Source organism: Mya arenaria, chromosome 4 (assembly GCF_026914265.1).
Source record: "Mya arenaria isolate MELC-2E11 chromosome 4, ASM2691426v1".
Classification (NCBI taxonomy): Eukaryota; Metazoa; Mollusca; class Bivalvia; order Myida; family Myidae; genus Mya; species Mya arenaria.
Genome location: NC_069125.1, coordinates 28,926,776 through 28,951,694, shown reverse-complemented (window position 1 = coordinate 28,951,694; position 24,919 = coordinate 28,926,776). Strand labels below are relative to the sequence as shown.

The 24,919-nt window shown below is 36.4% G+C and overlaps 1 protein-coding gene across 4 annotated transcripts in view; it reads right to left on the bottom strand.

The window, feature by feature from the left end:
• Positions 1 to 24,919, bottom strand: part of LOC128230537 (uncharacterized) — a 95,913-nt gene that overhangs the window by 32,630 nt on the left and 38,364 nt on the right. For 3 of the 4 annotated variants that reach the window (XM_052942885.1, XM_052942887.1, XM_052942886.1), the window contains exon 3: positions 2,010 to 2,192. In XM_052942885.1, the coding sequence (XP_052798845.1) occupies positions 2,010 to 2,192 (183 nt within the window). Of the gene's footprint in view, positions 1 to 2,009; positions 2,193 to 6,241; positions 6,354 to 24,919 lie in introns of those variants that run through there. The other variant, XM_052942890.1, reaches the window with a different exon arrangement.

The following is a 24,919-nucleotide window of genomic DNA, read 5'->3' as shown; positions in this document are numbered from 1 at the left end:
TTGGTCTTTGAGATTTTTCACGAATAAATTGTGTTACCGTTTCTTGTGTTTTGTTTTGTTAACTATTATTATAATTCAATTGCTATCTTACAAAGACATACAAATAGTATAAAAATTGATTTTATCTTAATGAATAGGCTCTTAAAATACAACTTCAGGCAAAATTATGTCATTATATATATGATATGGAACGCATTTTCAAGAGATTTAACTTGTCCCCAATTGTGATAAAGTTTTTCAACCAAAACTGAAGTGTTTACATACAGCAAAGTAAGAGTTGTTTTTCACCATTAGACGGTATAAAGAATATAATGAACTAGAACTGTAAGCCATAGGCTAACGAATACCCCCCACCCCTCCATGTCTAGGTTGTTTGCCCTGGAGTTAGGCCGGACAAAGCTAATTTTGCCTACAAGGGGAGATAACTCCAGTCAGGGTCATGTGACCTGTACCAAATTCACAGAGGCGAAAGTTTACAACATGGCCATTAATTTCTGAAAGTTTGGTAAAGATTTGTTGAATAATAACAAAGATGAATCCCGGACAGGGCTTATTTTGCCTACTTTAACACATCAAGGGGAGATAACTCCAGTCAGGGTCATGTGACCTGTACCAAATTCACAGAGGCGAAAGTTTACAACATGGCCATTAATTTCTGAAAGTTTGATAAAGATTTGTTGAATAATAACAAAGATGAATCCCGGACAGGGCTTATTTTGCCTACTTTAACACATCAAGGGGAGATAACTCTGGTCAGGGTCATGTGACCCGTACCAATTTCACAGAGGCGCAAGTTTACATCATGGCCATTAATATCTGAAAGTTTGAAAAAGATTTGTTCAATAACGACAAAGATGAATCCCGGACAAAAAAAACGGACGGACAGACAGACGGACAACCCGATTCCAGTATACCCCCCCAAACTTTGTTTTGGGGGTTATAATAATAAATAGATGTAAAAAAAAAAAGATAAAGGGAAACAACCCAATATATTGATGACAAATTCAACGTTCTTTTCTCTTCAGTAGTCGCCCTTGTTTTTATAGTAAAGGCGACAAATGTCTTTTCCTTGTGAGTGATTGTTCCGATAGACGGACGAATGGAGTCGTTGATTACTGATGGACATACTAGTTATAAGATTTAGCTTGGGTGCACGCGAACTGTTTTTGTTTATCTGTGTGTTAGCTATATATTTACATACATGTACATGCAATTTGGGGAAACCTATGAGGGTATTTCTGCTCTATTCGGTTTTGTTTTAAGTAAGCTACGAACCGTTTCCTCGAGAAAATTTCCTTGAAAAATCACGAGAATTACCTGTCGTGTTTTGCGGATAAAAATGTGCATATGAGATGGGCACTTTGGGCAAGATCGTATCTCCATACATTTATCATATATATCACGATATTTCAACAGCTTATGAACGCGGTAAATCGTTTGAGAACAAAAATAGATTATAGCATTGCTGTCATGTTTAGGTCATCCTTATTTCTATATTTGTCAAGAGAGATATGCAGGTAATGAATTTATGCTTCCATTATGAATTGGCATTTTTGTTATGGCGCACTTTTATCTAATATAATTATGTAATGGTGAATGCGATAATAACTAGACTGTTCAAATAAGAGGTAAAATTGGTGACCTTAATCATACGCCAAAGTTCAAGTACGTCCTTTAATCTAAATGGAAGCTCTAAACCTTCCGAGGCCCATTGGGAACACCTCCGCCAATTTCCATCACATCAGTTGAAGAAGTTAATATTTTTTTAAAATAACGATACTAATAAATTGTAGTGTTCAACGTGTATTTTGTATTACGAAGTTCAAATTGATTGCCAGTGAAAATTGCCGAGTAGTTCCGAATGATATTGAATGTTGTAGCGAGTTCGATGTAAAATCCGTCTAAAAACATATTCGAGAAAAGGCAATTAATTCTACGATGCAGTGTGATCTATTTGTGTCTTAGATTTATCAGTGGTATTAATATTGTCTGATCAAACTGTGACTTACCGGAGACATAGTCAGACGATGGGCTGCTAGAGAGATTGTCAAGGTTGTGGTAGACCTTCTCGTTCTCCTCCGCCTCCTCGTCTCCGTCCTCCGCCTCAGAGGTGCCGACCTCAACCTCACACTGAACATCAGGGCACGATTCTGTGTCGTACAGGACCGATGTCAGCATGCCAAGGTCGATGCCTGAAATATAATGGGACAAAACGGTGAGAGGATACAAACGGTGTAAAAATCGATATGATAAGGGCCTATTGTTCGGAGAGTTAACAGCGTTGTTAACTTCGAACTTCTATACATGCTTCAGGGCCGATTATTCGACACTTTGTTTATGTTAACAGCGTTGTTAACTTCGAACTTCTATACATGCTTCAGGGCCGATTATTCGACACTTTGTTTATGTTAACAACGTTGTTAACTTCGAACTTCTATACATCCTTAAGGGCCGATTGTTCGACACTTTGTTAATGTTAACAGCGTTGTTAACTTCGGACTTCTATACATGCTTCAGGGCCGATTGTTCGACACTTTGATAACAGTAACAACGTTGTTTACTTCGAACTTCTATACATGCTTCAGGGCCGATTGTTCGACACTTTGTTTATGTTAACAGCGTTTTAACTTCGAACTTCTATACATGCTTCAGGGCCGATTGTTGGACACTTTGTTTATGTTAACAGCGTTGTTAACTTCGAACTTCTATACATGCTTCAGGGCCGATTGTTCGACACTTTGTTTATGTTAACAACGTTGTTAACTTCGAACTTCTATACATGCTTCAGGGCCGATTGTTCGACACTTTGTTTACTTCGAACTTCTATACATGCTTCAGAGCCGATTATTCGACACTTTGTTTACTTCGAACTTCTATACATGCTTCAGAGCCGATTATTCGACACTTTGTTTACTTCGAACTTCTATACATGCTTCAGGGCCGATTGTTAGACAATTTGTTTATGTTAACAACGTTGTTAACTTCGAACTTCTATACATGCTTCAGAGCCGATTGTTGGACACTTTGTTTACTTCGAACTTCTATACGTGCTTCAGGGCCGATTGTTCGACACTTTGTTTACTTCGAACTTCTATACGTGCTTCAGGGCCGATTGTTCGACACTTTTTTTACTTCGAACTTCTATACATTCTTCAGGGCCGATTGTTCGACGCTTTGTTTACTTCGAACTTCTATACATGCTTCAGAGCCGATTGTTCGACGCTTTGTTTACTTCGAACTTCTATACATGCTTCAGAGCCGATTGTTCGACGCTTTGTTTACTTCGAACTTCTATACATGCTTCAGAGCCGATTGTTCGACGCTTTGTTTACTTCGAACTTCTATACATGCTTCAGAGCCGATTATTCGACACTTTGTTTACTTCGAACTTCTATACATGCTTCAGGGCCGATTGTTCGACACTTTGTTTACTTCGAACTTCTATACATGCTTCAGAGCCGATTATTCGACCCTTTGTTTACTTCGAACTTCTATACATGCTTCAGGGCCGATTGTTCGACACTTTGTTTACTTCGAACTTCTATACATGCTTCAGAGCCGATTATTCGGAACTAAAAATTTCTAAAAAAGTTAACAACGTTGTTAAAGTTATCGTTTTTACTTTCAAATCGCTACTGCTCTGGGTCAGTATTCAATATTGATCTTATTCTTATTCTAGTACATGCCTCCGTGATTCTATTCAGCCTATTGGTCAGTTAATTATACAGTCCAATCAACACACTTAGTTTTTATTCTTATTTTTAAGTTTAATCTAAGTTGCTTATTGAATACCTCCACTGGAAGTTAAATGGATACACCTGTGTTCTTAGTGTTCTTAACAATATTTGAGACGACCCTTTCAACTTAAATTGTTTTATTTGAATATATATTAACACATCTTGAAATATTTCGCGTTTTAAAGTTAACAATGTTTTTGATAGTCTCGTTGATAAATTCAACTAAGTTCTGAACAATCCGCTCATGTCCAGGGCTTTTTCTATAGTACCCACGGGTTCGACTATCGGACCCATTCCCAAAGCAAAATATATTTACACCCCAAGGATTTATATTTTTGGGGTCTTTTAAAAGGAAAATAAACTAATATTAATTCGCAGGAGACTAGACAGCTTTTTCTTTTAACTGTAAAATTTCCCAATTTCGGCATTTTCACGACGCAAAATTTCTCAAAATGTCTCGGGTCCAAAATGGGCAGAAAAAGTCCTGGTGTCCTGCCTGACCGAAGTGGGATGGCACAACTAGTGAATGTCCAAACTATTGAAGGGAATAAAATAATGAAAGGATGTGAAAACATTGGCGCAGACCCTGATAGAGGTAGTGGGGCCGAGGTGGGCAGGCCAAGATCGATGTCTGAAGATTATAAATATCTTCCATGGCCGAGAGTGTAAGATAGGTTCATTCCGACCCGAGCGTAGGGTGGGGATGAAACTATCTTACACGAGCGGCTATGGTAGATGCTTTTTCTCCCACCTCAGTTAAACAAATTTAAGTAAAAATGTATTTTTAGCTGGAACTCTTTTATGCTTAGTGAAAATAATTGCGTATGGATATGCGATAGCATGTGGTTGTCATGGATATGCACGCAGTGATCAAGTTAATGTTAATAGTCAAATCGGTCTTTTTAAATAGTTCCAAGGAAAATGAAGCATTATACATTTTCTCTTTATCATTTTAAATGAAACAAAGGGCAGTATGTGCCGCTTAAAGATCCCCGTCTTCATTTTATTACCGGGTTTGAAAAGGTGTAAATTTTTCAAACACTTCCGACAAACCTCTTTCCGAAATAAAGTTTGTCTGTGCTCCGTCAGGCGGCAGTTTGGTGAAAAGGTTTGTCGAAGTGTTGTAATAAACTAAACTCTCAATCAAACTCCGGTAAAACACCGAAGGCGGGCATCTGAAAGCGGCATAGACTGTGTCACGTTTCATTTAGAATTGTGAATAAATATTTGTTAAAAGTCTTCGTTCAAAAAAAATAAAATATTGCCTTCCGACGGAACATTTATGACGCAATTTATCACGTGGTATACGCACACTGACATAGAAAAAAGACGAATGTTCCCAGGGACACATGTACCCATGATTACGAACATTCTCAAGTTCGAGTCTAGACCCAGAAAAGCAATCTTAGAAAATCACAAATAATCATTCTTATTCCATTTATTTTACAAAAAAAATGGAAACAACTTTTTTCAATTCCAAATAGTAATAAGTTTAGCAAAATTCATCATCAAAACTTAATATGAAGGACAGTTACAATAAAATGAAGATTTTGCCACTTTAGTCTGAACACAGACTTGAGACTGCTTGTAATCATGGTCCGTGACTGTAGGATCCCTGAAAAATATAGTTAGTGCCGACCCCTGCTTGCGATCAACTTTATTTTTAAACTAATCTTTTATTTCTTCATACATGTTGATGTAATCCATTTTGACTGTAGATTACTTTAAAGATTATAGACAATTGATTCATTTCCAATATATTCAGAACAACTTTAGAAAAGTCTCCCGTTTCTCTAAGATTCACACTTATGCCCAAATAAGATGTACCACAATAGAAATAATTATTTTAATTTACTGGAAAGGAAAAATGAATATCGAAAACGATGGTTCTTATGAAGAATACCGTGTTTAATTTTTAAAGAATTGTGTAAAAACGGTATTTTTACCTTATGAATTTATAGTTATCACTGTATATTTTTTCGTGTCCAGCTATTATATACACGGTTACAATCTTGTTATCAGTAGTTAATATTTTCCATAAATGCATTATTTAGTAAGTAGTTAAAGGTCTATCACTCAACATTTATGTTTGTTTTACATGTGTATGTAATGATTTTAAATACAAGCGTCACTTTAAAAGGAAAATAAACCAGCATGTTCTGTAAGTTTTTGAAATCACAAACCGTTCAACTTCAGAACTCGTAAAAATAGCCAATAGTCGGATACGGTAACAATTATTTGATTCGACCTTAAAATAACGCTACCAATAATGGGGAAACAACTCCAACACTTTTAGTTACTAAACAAGTACGACTCTTTGCCCCTGTCAATTTTAATGTAGGGAGGTGACTTGGTCATGATTACGAACATTATTATTTTGAGTTGTTTCCCTTTCCACTGATATCATTATCAACGGTACGCTTTATGCACTGAGCAGTGAAGCGATTATCAATGGTTCTCTTCATCAACAGCAAAAAGTGATAACTAGATAAACAAAAACTTACAGAAGCTTGGGGTTTCCATTTGTACCGCAAAATTTGAACAATCCAATGAGAAAAACTTTAAGATTTAACAAAAACAGCAGGTTTAACAATGCAACACGAATTTTCGAAAAATGATCGCTTGGGTTTATTTATAATGCAATCGGAAAACCGGGTCTACTTTCGAAACTAAATACGAAAGTACATATAACCATTAAAGTCTCTTAGCCAGCAGAAAGGTTAACTTGAAATTGTATTTTGCTTCGTAAACAGTGGACTTTTGCTTTAAAGTGAATTTATTTATCTATTGCGGATAAGCCATTCAAGCAGCCCTCGTAGACATCGGTCAAAAGTCACCACTTGACCTAATTTGAATGTAAAAAAAACCTCACAACGTTCATAAATTATGTCTGAGTATCATACACAAACAAACCCTGCTGTTTGCTTGTAAAAAATTCAAAGCAGAACAAGATAATGGTCAACGTGCACTCCTTCAGGTATCAGATAAACATTCTACACTAGCGGATTTAGTAAGGGGGGGGGGGGGGGTAGCGGCGCACCTTACCCTAACCTTAATGCACCAGTCAATTGTAACCACGCCCCGCCCAGGTCACGGGGTATCGGGGATAACCACGGAAATGGGCCGTTTTTTTACCTTTCAGGTGGCCCCGCAGTTCCGGGTGAATGCGGTGGTTTTGTTTTCGCGCCAAATATAGCGGGGAATGGGCCTCACCTAGGGTCCCGGGGGTGCGGGGGCATTTGGCGGGAATTTAACCAGCAGTTCGTTCCCGAAGGCTGTGGATTTTACCCGGGCTTAGCTGGGCCGAAAGTCAAAGTCCCCGCTATTCTGCGGACCTGGGGGAGCCGTTGACTGGTGCATAATATCGTCCAAGTTTACTTTTTATGTCAAAATCGGAGAAAGAAAGTAAAATACACGTGAAGAACAAAAACTGCTAACATTTTAAACCATTTGCATTTCGGTTCTGAGGGAGGGGTGGATGTTGAATGGTGGTGCCCCTAAGTAACGCTCCCCCACCCCCTAACGTCAATTCCTGTTTTCGCCCCTGCGTTAACGGATTTTTTTTATGTCTGGTGGCGCCATTTTATTGTGGCATCATACGAGAGAGTTTAACGTGCAGAAAAACAGTATGTAAATATTATACTGATAATAATATTACAAACATGTTCATTTAAACTGGAAAAATGGAAAAACGATCATTTTACTTTCGATTTCAATTGAAATAAAGAACCAAAATACAATTCAAGTGACACTCTTATCCAAAATCAATACATACACATGTGAAACAAACAAAAATATGAGTGATACACCCTCAACTTCATACAAAATAATGCATTTATGGAAAATATTAATTACTAATAGCAAAATTTAATATTACTGTGTATTTAATATCTGAAAACGCAAAAATATTAAATGTTTGGTGAATGCTAAAAGATTTACTGCGTTTTACTATGGTCTCATAAAGGTAGACATACCCTGTTCTCTGCACATTTCTTTTAAATTTAACTCGGTATTCTTCCTAAGAACCATTGTTTTCGACATTTGTTCATTCTTTAAGGTATATGTGTCAATTTTATATTTGGGAGAGCAGTGCATATTTAAATACAAACTATCATAACCTTTTTATACTAAAAATAAGTACGCAATACACTTTCAAATGATTTCAAGAGTCGACCGAAAGTGAAAGTAGAAGATCCGAAACGAAACAAAATCCATTAAGATAAAAACGCGTGTTAATCATCGAGTTCACGGCGATAGGGGTGATATAGCAAGCTTTTTTTTATAATATAGGCGCAAAGAATGTGCGTCAGTCTGTATTTATCGCATGTTAGGGTAGAATTTTCGTAGTTTTTTTTTTTAACCATAACATTTTTTGTGATTCGCATTTTCAGTGCTGAGTCTACGAATTTCGTCTGATTATGTTAAAAATTGTAGATAGAACTATCATAAAGGTTATTTTCTACCTGTAGCTGTCTTTCACCTTTCTGGCAATGTAAAAAAGTATAAGTTACTGTCAATTATTTTAGGAACTATTTGTCGTTGTTAAGGGCAACTGTGGTTTCCGAGATTTCTGGACATGATCACCTTGTCAATTATATAGATATACATGTACTATATATACTATATTTATATAGTGTTTTTTTAAAAATAAAACTCGAGGATATTTGTTGAATTTCTTTATAATTACTATCTAAACAACATCAAAGGACTGAAGGGTAATATTTGAGTGTCCAAGCTTAGTGACGGACACCTGCAACCTTGCAACTTTAAATTGAAATTCAATCAATCCCTTCACATTTAAAGAGCGCCATAGGAAGGTGTGTCGCGATCTTATCGCATAGGTTAAGGTCAAACCTGGAGGTTAATCAAATAAACAATGGATTTCATAGCAATAATTCGTGTCTCAGCCATAACTTTTTAAGCATGAATGCGAAGTCTATCAAATTCTACACATTTGGCGGGCACCATATGAAGGATTGTCGCTATCTTATCTCAAAGGTCAAGGTCAAACCTGGAGGTTAATCAAATGAACAATGGATTTCATAGCAATAATTCATGTCTAATCCATAACTTTTTAAGTATGAATGCGAACTAATCAATTTCTAGATATTTGGAGGGCACCATATGAAGGATTGTCGCTATCTTATCTTATCTCAAAGGTCAAGGTCAAACTCGAAGGTTAATCATATAAACAATTGATTTCATAGCCAATAATTTGTATCTCAGCCATAACGTTTTAAGTATGAATTTGAACTCATTCAATAACACATTTGTAGGCCAACATGGAAGTTGTGTCGCGATTGTATCTCATAGGTCAAGGTCAAACTTGGAGGTTAGTCTTAAACGTAATGCATTTCATAGCAATAATTCGTGTCGCAGCCATACCGTTTTAACTACGCATGCGAACTCAACCAATTTCAACACATTTGTAGAGCGCCATAGGAAGTGTGCTCATGCGCATTCAATTTGTGCGTATATCTCAAAACTTCTTCACTTTTGATGGGAATTGAATCAATTTCTACACATTTATAGCGCACCATTTGAACTTTTGTCGACCGTAAAATTCTCATCTAGAAGGTCAAGGTCACTCTTGAATGTCAATGTTGTGCAATTGGGATAGAGACAATAAAGTACTGATAATAACGCATGTCTCACCTGTAATCATCTATTTAATTTTCCTTCATATTAAACAAATGGCTAACTCGATGGCATTTCTTACGTGTCTGTGAAAGCTCTTCTTTTCATTAAATGAAATATGAATTGCAAACCCTTTGTGTAAAACTAAACGATACGGGGTGGTATAAAATATTCTGAGGGACATACATCATTAACGACTTCATTCACTCTATTGGTCAGTTATTGATAACATGTAATCCGATTAGCTACATCGTTCTTAGATCCAATTAAGACCAAGATTGAATACCAACCAAGGTACGGAGTATTCTGACGCTATGGCAAGAAATCTCACCCGTCATTATAAAGTAGGTTCCATGTGCGGTAAGAAAGGTGTTTATATAGCTCCTCAAGTTAGATGCATCAATTCTGGACGCATAAGAGTTTGATTTGTGGCCATCAAGGTGGACACAAGGTGGGTTACTTCTGTTTAAGACAAAACACACGACAACACCCCCATTCTCCCATAACAAAGGACCACACTCTCGCGTTACATCGTGTCAATGGGAGCTCATAATATGATGTTTAAATAATTCATTTCACAATCATTTTAAAATTAAAACGTTCAAAACTGTTGAGGAGAATACTAAGAAGATAAAATCGATGTTGTATTTTTCGTAGTTTATTAGGTTTCCGCACTCGTGACTAAGAGAACATGGGTAAATCAGAACATCTCATATGTTTGTACCTTCTCGTGGCCTTCCAACCAAAAAAAAATGTTTAGATTGTTCGGTTGGCTCATAGGTTAGAACATTCGCTTTCCACCAAGGCATCCCGGTTCGATTCCTGTCCCTGGCGTATGTGGGGTTGGTTTGTGGTCATCAAGCAGGACAAGTAAGTTTTCTGCAGGTTCTCCCCCCCCCCCCCCCCCCCCACACACACACAACACATGGTTACACTTTCGTGCAGTATTGTTCGAACGAGAGTTAATGTAACTTTCTTTACAACCGTTGTTAAATAAATCAAAGTTAAACTGAATTATTAATTTATTATCAACCTATTGCGTTTTTTTTTTTTTATAAATATCATTTTCTATCATTGAAATGCGTTACAGCTCTTGCGCTTCGGTTGGAATAACAGAAAATCTCTTGAAAAGCTGCATTGGTAAACTGATGTCAGTCATTTGCTTAGCTGCATTGGTAAACTGATGTCAGTCATTTGCTTAGCTGCATTGGTAAACTGATGTCAGTCATTTGCTTAGCTGCATTGGTAAACTGATGTCAGTCATTTGCTTAACAATATAATCATTTAGTATTTGGTTAAAGATTGTTAGGGTGTACTTACAAACGTAAAAGCTTTGATGCGACTTGATTGGACAAAATATACTGTTGACCACTAAGGCAGTATTTTTCAAATAAAAATACTTCAGCAAATCAGCAGCCAGCCGTTATTGATTTTAATCAGGTGAAGCGGTAGATAAAAACAGTGGATGGCCTAGTTAGTGGGGAGTTTAAACAATATGATGTAGATCACAGAAAAATTTGAAGATATTTACCATTACATGACTTTCAGTTAAGTTCGATGATTTCAACTAAATACAGCTCAATGCACATAAGGAGCCATGAAAATAAAATAAAATATGCACTCTTACTCACAAATAAGATTTACAACAATTAATACATTTGTCTAATAAGGATGAAAAATGTCGAAAATGTCGAAAACACTTGTTCTTATAAAGGATACCGAGATTAATTTGAAAGAAAGGTACAGAAAACACCTTCCTTCTACCTAATGAGACGATAAATAAACTTTTAGCATGATTCACCAATCATTTAATATTTGTGCGTTTTCAGCTATTAAATAGACGGTTACAATCTTGTTATCAGTAATTAATATTTTTCATAAATGCATTATTTAGTAAGTAGTTTAAGGTTTATCACTCAAAATATGTGTTTGTTATGCAAGTGTATGTATTGATTTTGAATAAGAGTGTCACTTTGATTTTGTGCGTGAAGAAATTTGAATAAATTGTGGAGACTTAAATCGCTTCGTCACCTTCGTTATCAGTTCTGTTTAATAGCAAAGGAGTGATTAAATTGTTCGACCTAGTTTCTAAACACATTTATCTTATATAATGATGCCTTATCATTTCATTTGAACGAGTTATTCTTTCTCCTCAGGCGGTACATCTAAGTGCTATCCTCTTACGACAGATATTTCAAAATCAAATAAACTCATGTAATAAATAAGTACCTTTCGTTTGTTCATCTTTCAAGTGTAAAACCATTTTGCCCCCCCCCCCCCCCCCCCCATTAAAGGAACTCCCTCATGTTTTGGACCAAAAATTACTTTTACAGGTAATGCATCTGAAAACACTTGTTTCATCATTTTTTTACTCTATGATATTGCAGAACAAATACAATTATAGTATAAAGAAAGTATTTTGGTTTTAATGGGGAGCGAACCCACGCCGGTAAAGTCAAGAACAAATTAGGAATCCGACTCTTTACCACAAGACCACCAAAACGTATACAAAGATTATGGGTATTTTGACCTTTTAACAATACATTGATAACATCAAGTGACAATATCAATCAACCAATCACGCAACAACAAAGTAGTTAATTCCGTTATTAACGCTAATGAAAATTGTGGTCTTCATAGACGACATTTGAGCAACTATCAACATTTGCTGAAGGGTTCCAGCTTTTAGTATCTTAGTTTTAACCCTCCTAATGATTTGCAATGTATCATTTAAAAAATTTGACACTTTAATGAGTTCAACATCTAAGAAAAATCTTTATGATATATCATAATTTATATAATTAGCAAATCAAACTCGATTGTTATAAATGTTATGTCTTAGAACAAGCATTTTAGTATCAATAACAACGTAACGTCGTTTTTTACACTTCCCTATTCTGCACAATGCTAATACCACTATAAAAAATGTAAAATTAAAAGGGCCATAATTCTGTCATTAAAAGGGCCATAATTCTGTCAAATATTGATGGATTTTAAAAAAATGTGAATATTTGAGTTTGTAATGACGTAACCTTCACAATGATATATCACTTTAATATACCGCATGAAATAAAAAATTTACGTTGTTATTGCTAATTTTTAGTATCAATTTATCCATCGTATGTCCTTGTTAATTCAATGTCTTCCATTTGATATTGATGTATTTTTGTTGTTGTTTGTTATAAACATTGTATTGTTTTAGAAAATAAAAGTATGGAATGGATTTGCCACACTTAATTTCTTCATACAAAAGAGTACATTTCACCAAAAAAAACGTGAGCGAGTACCTTTAACGTTTATTATATTATGCATGTACACTTGTCATTTTTTTATTCTCTTTTGAATAAATACTGCACAACAAGCTTTTTCAAAGAATTTAGCTATTAATGACGAGACTGTAGTTGAAAACTGTCACCATTGTGCGATGAATACTAAATGGCATGTATTGTCGAAATTGTCAAAGGCCAATTCCATATTTATTCCTATTCATATTTTTTCTCACGAATGTATGCCGTGGTAAGCCTAAATACATTCTTCTATTTCAAAATTGTTCAATACCCGTCTGATAAAAATGTTCCATTGTATCGAAAAATTTATTCACAGAATGATAAAAAAATGAGCATTCCAAATTTTCTAAAAGATTAAACCCGATCTTCCGATCTTAAACGGACAATGGTTGGCTTAATCCGGGCATTCTTTTCTTTCGTTATTCCAAATACTTCTGAAGACTGAAACGCGTTCGACAGTCACCGATTTAACTCGGCCATTTCCGGAATAGTTCGGTTATTACGATTTTGGAAAACACCGTGAATTGAATGCATTAATGATTTCATGGAATTCGGATTTCCAAAAATGATATTATACACCCAATGAATGCTATTGGTTTATAAGTTAGCCAACCATGTGTCTGTGCATCGAAATTAACACCATCAGTCATGTTACCATAACCGTAATCGTATGAAGTCGATAGCTGGGTTAAGGTAAATCTGTTTCATAAATTTGACAAAAAAACAGATACAAAAAATGTCTGTTGTTACTTCGGCGAACATTCCGATGATATTTTGCTAGTGTTTAAAGAGTGCAGACTTTTGTCAAAATTATATGCATTCTTGTTATCTGATTTTTAGTTAAAATGCACGTTAGCATAGATATATCAAATGATCAGAAACCAAGTGTTGAAGCATATTTATATTACGTGCATGTAATAATTAAATATTACTGATACAATAGACATAGTCTAGATTATAGACATAGTCTAGAAGACTAAAAACAATTTTTTGAATTTTTCACATCAAAATCCTAGTAATATTATTCATCCTGGTTCGACGTTAAAGGGATTCGCTCATGTTTCGGTTCAACCTGTTTTCACTGTAGGCATATGAAAAACACCAGAGTATTGTGTCTTTACTCTTAAATACCGATATTGCTAAACAAAATTCAATTAGTATAAAAGTCTGGTTGTAGTGGGGTTCGAACCCACACCGGTACAGTCAAGGAAAAATGACACGAAAACCACTCGCCCCCAAGGACTCTTACACAGCAGGTGGTTACCTAACCCTTTTAGCCTGTTGTTCAATCGCGTTACTAACACAAATCAAAATCGTGGCTTTCAAATACAATAGTTGACCATATATCAACATTTATTGAAGAATTCCAGCCCCGTATCAGAAGCGGTCCCAGGATTCGACGTTAGAGGGGACGTAACTTAGGGGCGCCCTTCCCTAAGAACCTAAATTTATTTGTTTTAGAGTATTGGCAGGGGTTTTTTACTAAACAATTTCTAGTCCGAAAGGGTGCATTTTTGGCGTTTTTTATTTTGTATTACTTTTGTCTCCTATATTGAAATAAAAAGTAAACTTGGACAATTTATGGGGTTGGGGTGGCGCGCACCGGGTGACCCCCCCCCCCTCTCCCCCGATCCGAAAATGAGTATCTTAGTTTAAACTCTAATAATGATTTGCAACACTTTATTTCGTTTTATCAAGACATGAGCGAGTCCCTTTAAAAAGTTGGGTACGGAAGTCGACGGGTAACTTAACCTTTCACTACAGGTACGGAAGTCGACGGGTAACTTAACCTTTCACTACAGCTACGGAAGTCGACGGGTAACTTAACCTTTCACTACAGGTACGGAAGTCGACGGGTAACTTAACCTTTCACTACAGCTGGAGGTACGTGATGTGAGACGAATGTAAAATGTCACACCGTACTTCGTCTAGAGCGTAGGCCCATGAATTCACTTTGTAATTTTAACGACTCTTTTAATACCAATAGACAGTGTAACACGCTCATTTTTGTCATCGAACAGGTGTTATCAAATAGAACTGCTCCGTACATGGGTTTTCTAGCCGTGGATGTAGTCGGGTGTTACCGAAAGATGATTTTACTTTCAGAATATATTCATTGAACGCCCAAGCGTTTCTATATATGCATTTGTCTCTTACAAAAGCACAACACAAGGGCACATGTACTGATACCTATCGAAGTTTACACCGGGTTATAAATTTGAACGCCAAAGCCTTCCTATACATTTAATTTCGTCTCTTTCAAAACACACCACATATATACAAGCTTTCAAGTGAAAAATAACAAAAAAGTAAGGATATAAGTAGGATTTGTTTGAAAAAGCAGGGTAAAATAGGGATATTAAGAGCAAGGAGAAGGGATAGTAGTGCTCTTTACTTACCTTTTTGGATGCAAATAAATGACTACTAAATTAATTCATCAATTGTGATGTACATGTAGTGATCTTTGCTTAGAAGCCAGTGCTTCAAGAGGGATTCAGCCACAGGATGAGGAGATGAATCTGGAATTGGTGTCTCTGACTTGTCAACATTTACTACCCATTCCCACCATAGAACCCTTTTTGCAGCACTGGATATCTTTTGCATCAAACCAATTTCTTATTAAAATCAAGATTAAGATTATCTCAATCAATTCATTTAGTTTTAACTCCCCCCCCCCAAACTATTTATACAAAAACAATAGGGATAGTAGGGCTTTTTCAAGAAAAAGAAGGGAAAAGTAGGAGCCGAACAAAAGAGTAGGGACAAGAAGGGCCCGCTTAAAAGCCTGCACACAAGGATACCAGTACTGATACCTATCAAAGTTTACACGGTTAGAGATTTAAACACCAAAGCGTACCTATACATTTGTCTCTTTCAAAAACACAACACAAGGGCACCTGTGTAACTGATACCTATCGAAGTTTACACGGTTATAACTAAACATGCCTGTTTTTCATTCAACCTGTGTTTGTTTTCCTTCGCTCCATACTAGTTCGACTATGCCTGTGCACATGCAACCTTGACCTTGTACAATACATAAATTAGACCGCATGTGCTGGTTTACACGGTCAATACTGTTATTGTCTGGCTTATGCATACCCTTATCAAATGATTGTCAATGCGATAAATACAACAGGCTAAGGTGTGAGCTATTCCTCAATAAATTTATACAAATACTGCAGATCGACTTTATTGTACCCACGTCAATGTGTTCGTTGAAATTGAATCGTCCTTGAAAAAGGGACAGCCATGCGATTAGAATAACGTGGATGGATACTTTTCAAAATGTTAGGATGAATATTTCAAAAGGCACATAAAGAATGTTTTACGAGGCATTAAAATTACCCGTGTGTTTAAAATGTATACTCTATTGAAGGTGAACTAAAATTCGACAGTATATGGAACGCTGAGCATTCTGAATTGAAGGGTAAACAGGAGATAATTGACCGGGTTTTTTCTTCAGAATTTTGTTAAAGTTAACAACGTTTTTAACATCGTCGTTGTTAACTTTTAAATCTTTACTGCTCTGGAAGTCCAATGAACACAATATTGAGTATCTAACAAGATATGAAACAGTTGTTTCAGATGTACTTGTTTTATTTAAAATCATGAGCACATCATAAAACACGTTAAAAAGTTAACAACGATATTGTTAATCACGTTGTTAATTCTAATTTCTGACCAATCGGCCCAGAGTTTCATAAAACGTTAAAATTGCGTCTTTTATAAGAGTAACCAATTGTCTTATTTTTCTAAATGAAAACATGTATGCATTGTAGATAAATTAAATGTACGTTGTATAAGTCTAAATGAAATGTCTGCACTGTTCTAAATACTTGATTCAAGTGAAAACACTTGAGACCTTGAGTTTCATTCAATTAAATACACTTGACTGCACTTGACTTGACTTCAGAAGATCAATTGAACATGAATTATTCCAAGAATGGGCGTCATATATATATATATATATATATATATATATATATATATATATATATATATATATATATATATATATATATCTGAACCAATGTGGTCGCAATATAGTTTTCATTCGGAACACCTCGGCCATTTTCCAGCGAAAACAACCCTCAGATATATATGAATATATGGACGGTTTACAATGTCAGAAATCTTTACGTTTAACTACGCTGCAAGTAAATCGTGAAGTTATTTCAATTTAGCTGTTAAACGTAATGACCTTACTCTTGGGAATTATAATACTCTACAATGGCAATCAATTTAAACTTAGTTATACATAATACACGTTAAAACACTACTGTTAAATAATACTATTATTTTATTTTTTACGAACAACTTCTACTGATGTCCTGGCATACATCTGAGGTTGTTTTGAATGGAAAATGGCCGAGGAGTTCCGAATCTATAGTTTTGTGTACATACTGACCCAGAGTTTTAACGACTCCTGTCTACCATCCACATAAATAGTTCATATGATGTGAGGTATACAAACATGAATCATAGAACACAAAGAACCAGAATCATTATCTGCGTAAATCTGCCTATTTTTCGGTGCACAATGCGAAGATTTGTTAAATTTTGGTAAAAATTACCTTTATCCGCGTTCCGCTTAAACATCAGAGCATTTATATTCGTGTCATGCATACTGCAGGTTTCTTAAAAGGGCCTGTTTCAGATGAAATACCGTCGAAACTCACTATGTCGAAGTCTGTTATCACGAAGTTCCGGATATATCGAACTTAATTTTGAGTTTAAATAGGCATGTTTTGTATTTCGGCTACATCGAATGTTCGTTATCTCGAAGTATTTCCCGATGCCCCAACGTCTTCGACATAACGAATTTTGACCGTTTTCTTATCATTTATCACAACTGGAAAAGTTATACTTTAATCTATCTAATGAATCACAAATCTTCAAAACTGAAATATAGTCAAAACTCGTTATGTCGATATAACCGAAATACAAAACATGTCTGAGTACACCCAACATGTTCAAATAAAAAAAGTTCGAAATTACCGGAACATCGTGAAAACAGAGTTCGACATAGCGAGTTTTGACTAAAGTTATGCCTAAATAAAGCCTTAATCTTAAAGTGTTTATTTTTCATTCTTTTTAGAATTTTAATTTTAAATTCTGTAAATGATACTTTGTTATTTAACATTATCTAATTAAAGAAGCATTTTTTTATATTTAAGATAGATGGTGACCTAGATCCTCACGTCCAAAGTGTCATAATGGTGTATTTCCTATTTAACAAGCTGTCAATCGAACTATTATTTAAAACAATGGAAGATGGATTTGATTGTGTTCCGAAAATGATCACATTTTGAGGGTCAAAAGGTTCCAGATTCATTGTATTACAATTTATTTGTAGATTACATACTACAAGTTAATTGGTCCTAGAAACTATGCTTCAAGCCAATTAAATTTGCCACCCGAGGGTAATGAGGGCACTTCCTACTAATTTTCTGTAAATGATTGAGCAAGTATGATCATTTTCTGTAAATAACAATCAGCTGTTTTTTTGTGCGTCTTCTAAAAGTACTTTTTCAGCGAGGAAACGTCTTTAGTCTTAAAGACGGATACTAATATGTTTATCAAGAAGAAAGGGCACCCTAAATGTACTCCAAATCGTCAAATAATCGCGAGTTTTACAGTCACAATGCCTGTGCACAAACTAGCTGTCACGATGCCGTGTTCAAACAAGCTGCCACGATGCCGTGCACAAACTAGCTGCCACGATGCCGTGTTCAAACAAGCTGCCACGATGCCGTGCACAAACTAGCTGCCACGATGCCGTGCACAAACTAGCTGTCACGATGCCGTGTTCAAACAAGCTGCCACGATGCCGTGCACAAACTAGCTGCCACGATGCCGTGCTCAAACTAGCTTCCATGATGCCGTACACAAACTAGCTGACACGATGCCGTGCACAAACTAGATGCCACGATACAATGCACAAACTAGCTTCCACGATGCCGTACACAAACTAGCTGACACGATGCCGTGCACAAACTAGATGTTACGATACAATGCACAAACTAGCTGACACGATACCGTGCACAAACTAACTGACACGATGCCGTGCACAAACTAACTGACACTATGCCGTGCACAAACTAACTGACACTATGCCGTGCACAAACTAACTGACCCTATGGCGTGCACAAACTAACTGACACGATACCGTGCACAAACTAGCTGACACGATACCGTGCACAAACTAACTGACACGATCAGTGCACAAATTAACTGACTCGATAGCGTGCACAAACTAGCTGACACGGTACCGTGCACAAACTAACTGACACTATGCCGTGCACAAACTAACTGACACGATGAGTGCACAAACTAACTGACACGATACCGTTCACAAACTAGCTGACACGATACCGTGCACAAACTAGCTGACACGATACCGTGCACAAACTAACTGACACTATGCCGTGCACAAACTAGCTGACACGATACCGTGCACATACTAATTGACACGATACCGTGCACAAACTAACTGACACGATGAGTGCACAAACTAACTGACACGATACCGTGCACAAACTAACTGACACGATACCGTGCACAAACTAACTGACACGATGAGTGCACAAACTAACTGACACGATGAGTGCACAAACTAACTGACACGATACCGTGCACAAACTAATTGACCCGATACCGTGCACAAACTAACGGACACGATGCCGTTCACAAACTAACTGACACGTTGCTGTGCACAAACTAACTGACACGTTGCCGTGCGCAAACTAACTTACACGATGCCTTGCACAAACTAGCTGCCTCAATGCCGTGCACAAACTAACTCACACGATGCCGTGCACAAACTGACTGACACGATGCCGTGCACAAACTAACTGACACGTTACCGTGCACAAACTTACTGACACGCTGCCGTGCACAAACTAACTGACACGTTGCCGTGCAAAAACTAACTGACACGTTGCCATGCACAAACTAACTAACACGTTGCCATGCACAAACTAACTAACACGTTGCCGTGCACAAACTAACTAACACGTTGCCATGCACAAACTAACCGGCTAAGGCGTGCATTTGTGCATTTACAAATGCAAATGCACTTTAACAGATATGCAATCAATTATTTCACTCAATAGTTACATGCACGCATACTATTCATGTCTGTAAATACTTAAGTAACTCTAGCTTGCTTTTAAAATGATCCGGGCTCAAGTTTCAAGCAAAATCGTACTATGGAATTCATATACGGCCCATTGTTTAATATGACCTTGGGCAGGACGAATTGTGACAGTGTTTTTGGCTGCGGTGGCATGTATACCAGGACACAGTTAAATTTTCAATTTTGTATAAGTTTGCGTGATATTCGGTCACACGTGATTATGGCGTCCTGGTTAGACATAAATGTTCCTTTCCCTTTATATAAAGCATAACAATGAGTATGGGTTTAAATAATAATGACAGTAGACAGTTCGCAATCTGAGGTTGTATAAAAAATAAAAGAAGGTTAGATTAGTGCTGAAATGCAAATACAACAGCACACGTTCTTAAAACGAAGAGCAAGGATATCGAATCTACTTTTGCAGGATGCGTCTTTTAATCCGGAATTAAACGAAACATTAAATTATAATATTTTATATATACAACTGAGTTTTACATTTTGTTTAACCGCATTATAGATACACTCTAAACTCGTTATGCCGAAGTCGTTGGAACTGATCCAAATAATCGAAAATAGTTCGACATAACCGGAACATCGATGTAACAGAAGTCGAGAGTTCGACATAGCGAGTTTCGACTGTAGTTCTGTTTTGTGTACGTAAAGATACCTAGAAAAATACCAACAGGAGACAGATGCCCTCTCTCTTCGCCCAGGGCAATTATTCTCCCCGAAGACGATGAATGTTTCCACCTTAAAGTATACGCACCTACATACTATATCTTATAAGTTATAACTATATATTGATTTGATTTAAAGATATGAAGTGAAATCCGTTGTCTGCAGTGACCTTGACTCCAGGTACACAACTTCACATGCAAACATCTCAGAGAAAGTTTAACTCGAACACCATTTAAGACACTAAATTCAATGCTCTTTGTTCCTATGGCTCGAACTCGCTTGGCTCGAATTCCTCGTTGGCTCGAACCAGATGAATATGACCGATGAAGGTATACAATCCCGCGTCGCTCGAGTTTTCCGAGGCTCGAGGTTCCCGTTCTCTCGAAGTTCGAGCCAACGAAGTTCGACTGTATTTGTATTATGGCATAATGCATTCCCGTATTGTTTCATGACTCTGGCTTTCATTCTTTTAGCGATATGCGCGATACAAGGCTGCATTCTCTATATATCATGTTTTCTCAAAGTCAAGGGCCATTACTCTGCACTCATTGGGCGAACACCGATGCACAGCTTCATGCGCTACTTTAAATTTAAAATTCTCTAAAGATGTGTGACTCTAGTTCATACAACTTTTGAATAACAGATCGCAGGCTCTAAAGGATGTTATTTAACGAAGTCAAGGGCTATTACTCTGCAATTGCTGGGCTCATTCGCACACAAAACCACAGGTGCACATTTCCACATGGTGCTGAACATGCCTGTAAAGTTTCATCAGTCTTTCTTTTTACTTATTTACTTCAGGAGACATGTGCGATTTCGTTACGGACCGAAAGACAGACGGACGAATACAATGGCATGTATGCCCCCCTCCCCCTTCTCAAAATTTTTACAGTTTGTAAACTTCATCATTATTAAATCGTGTGCTATTAACGTTTAATTGTTACCCATACAACGGTGAATTTAATATTCTGAAATATGACACTCGTTATAAACGAGATATGGGATGAATCAATTATTCGCACGGCATTCTTTATAGGTAGCTCGTAAGCTCAATCGATTGGCACATGTACATGTATATTGAGTTATTTCTAACAAACATGTGCAACTTATAAAAAATGCATCATTTTGAACATAAGTGACGCACAGTGCATAAAGAAACATGGCAATTCAAAGCGTTATAATGGACTTTCTTTTTGTTTCAGAAAAGCTGCGCCGTAACAAATGACATCCCAAATTAACAGAGCTATTTATCTGCAAAATGGCGATCGAACCTCAAACTTTCAAGTCTTATAGAAAATGATTTAAGTAACTCGCTCATGGTTTGTAAAATGCACTTTTTAATTTCGAAATAAAGTGTGGCAAATCATAAGGAGTGTTAAAACAAAAATACCAAAAGCTAGAACCCTTCAGCAAATGTTGATATTAGGTCAAATATCGTCTTTGAAGACCACACTTTTCGTTAGCGTTTATAACGTGACTGAAAATTAATTACTGCCGTGGTGTTGCGAGATAAGTTGATTTATATTATCACGTGATGTTATCAATGTACCCCTAACAGGTCAACATATCCACCCTTTTTGTTAAAGTCCCGGTGGCCGTGTTGACTAGCCGGCTGTTTACTACTTTCTTGACTTTACCGGTTTGGGTTCGAACCCTACTTAAACCAAAATACTTGTTTATGCTATAACTGTATTTCATTCTGCAATTTCGATTTTATAGAGTAAATTAATGATAAAATAAGTGTTTTCAGATGCATTACCGGGAATACTAATTTTTGGTCTAAAAACATGCGCGAGTCACTTTGGAAGTTTGGATACCTGCAGCCAATTGTATAAACAGATTTACCCAGGGTAATTATTTACCATTGTTTATACAATTGGCTGCTGGTAGCCCCGACTTAACTATTTGGGTATCATTTTAAGGTTAAATTTGTAGGGAAGGAAAATGTAATCGTTATACTAAAATATTGTTTTGAAATATACATTTGTTTTCCTTTAAAGACTGCAAATCGGCCATTTCAGGTGCGATTTCATTTAAAATAAAGAACAAAAAAGTAATTACTTTAATAACTGTATCTATTCTGTATATTCGCTCATATTATATATATACTCATCAAGTAATACCATTTCAAAGACACCTGGGGCCGTATTCAATAACCAACTTAGATTGAACTTAGATTTAAGATTAAGATTTAAGATTAAAACCTTAAAAGTGTTTTGATTGGCCAGTATATTTAGCTGACCAATAGGCTGCATGCAATCACTGAGGCATGTCTAAGGATAAGGATAGGATCAATATTGAATACTGGTCATGGCCCCAATATCACGAAAATACTCAAGTCAAATCTCAATCTCAGTCTCAACTCTTTTTATCAAATTACAGCATCATATGATTCAAAATTGTAAATTGTTTTCCCTTTTTAAAATCACATTCTCTCATTGATTATGTTGATTAAAATATTTGGTCAATATTTTATGAAAAAATAAATAAGAGCCAAAATTGTACTTGAGTCCAATTTATTATTTCTCAGTTTTACTCAAGCACATTTTGTGTTGTAGAAATAATTTGTTTAGAATATTGAGCAATCATGTTTATCAACATAATGCATGTGAGAGTGTGCTTTAAAAAATAGTAGAACATAAGTCATTTTAATAATGCAGGGCTTTTTCACCTTCTTTGCTAGGGGCCGAAATTAGGCTTCTTCACAATTGGAAAAAATGGTATATTTTCCCAATTTCTAGATATTTTTTTCACAATTCCCAGATATTTTTCCCAAAAAGGAATATCTTACTTAATTTACAATAAAAAATTATCCTGTTTGAGCAAATTATTCTTTTTCAGCTATAAGTAGACTCACACGTAAGATATGAGCCTGTTTTTGTAACTTGAGTCCCAAGTTTCATATGGATACCTTGACCAGTGTTTAAAAAGTGTCTTCAGTCCTCATGTGTGGAATTTCCCATTTTTGAGACGTTAACGCATTTAAATTTCACAATTTGCAGAATTTCACGAGTTTAAATTTCCCAAATTGAAAAGGCTAGGCCTCTTCACAATTTTGGGTGAAAAAGCCCTGTAATGTCATACTGTAAGGTGGAAAAATGACTTGATATTGAGATTTGACTTAAGTATTTTTGTGATATTGTGGCCAGGCATCGGCAAGTAGCATTATGGTAAATGCAACTTAGAAAATGAGCTATCTATGTGTCGACTACCTTAAAGACTCAAACTTTTCCTCTGTCTAATCGTTTCAGTCTCAAAACGCAACGGTCATGGTCATAGTTCATGGAATAAATCAATAGTTTCAATCAGATCCGCTTAATCGAATTTCCTGCAGAAAATTTGCAAAGTTAGATTTCCTCTACAAGATTTTATTTCTTTTGTAAACAAGACTCGATTTGTCAGATTTCCTTTACACACAAAAGCCCCGTTCCACCTAAAACTGTTTGTTTAGTTTTCGTCAATATAAAATATATTTGATTTACAACGATTGGTGAGAAAGCTATATTGACTTATGCTAAGTCACTCTCGTTGGAACGGTGTTGCGCGAGAGTGTTGGAGAAACCATCGTAACGAATGAAAGACCACTTGCCCAGCTTGGTGACCACAAACAAGACTCACATACACCCAGGCCAGGAATCGAAACCGCCCAGGACGCGGTGGCGAGAAGCGAGAGTGTGAGGGCGCTAAACACTTCGCTCACTGGACAACGTCCGGTTCTTCTTTTATCACATGGGCCGGGTGTCCTTGTGTTTATCATGTTGGCTCTTCTTATAAGCCCACAAAACGCATAGAGTAGTCAAAATAGTACCCGAACCTTTTCAAGGTACAGGTGCAATAACGTCTTGTATTATATCAGACTTGAATGATATATTGGGCATTGTCGAAACTTGAATATCAGCAATCGGCTCTTTTTCACTGGATAACATAGCAATGCCTTAGGAAAGAGCACCTAAAATAGCTGTTAAATATTCTTGATTGAACATACAAAGAAAGAATAAGTACAATCCGAATTCGCTATTTCGAACGTGTTGGGTTAAGAAAGACATATTTTCTATTTCGGTTGTATCGAATGTTCGATATCTCGAAGTATTCCCCGAGGTCCGAACGACTTCGACAAAGCGAGTTTTTACTGTATAGACAAATATGGAATAGGAAACCTTGATTGACTTTTGATTCATCTATTTAGATAATAATGATGCATTTTATGGAAGCCTTAACCAGCGTTTACGATAATATATACAAACTACCAAAAAAGGCCAGTTCATTGATAACTTTAACGTCATCATGCATTTTATAAACTGGAATGCCTAAGTTCTAGTTGGATAAGGGTATTTCGCTTAGGCGACTATAAATTATTTTTATCACCGCCCGCCTCAACCGTTTTTTTCCGCCGGCCCTTTAATTATTGTTTTTACTCAAACAGGGGTCTGTAATTCCGTATC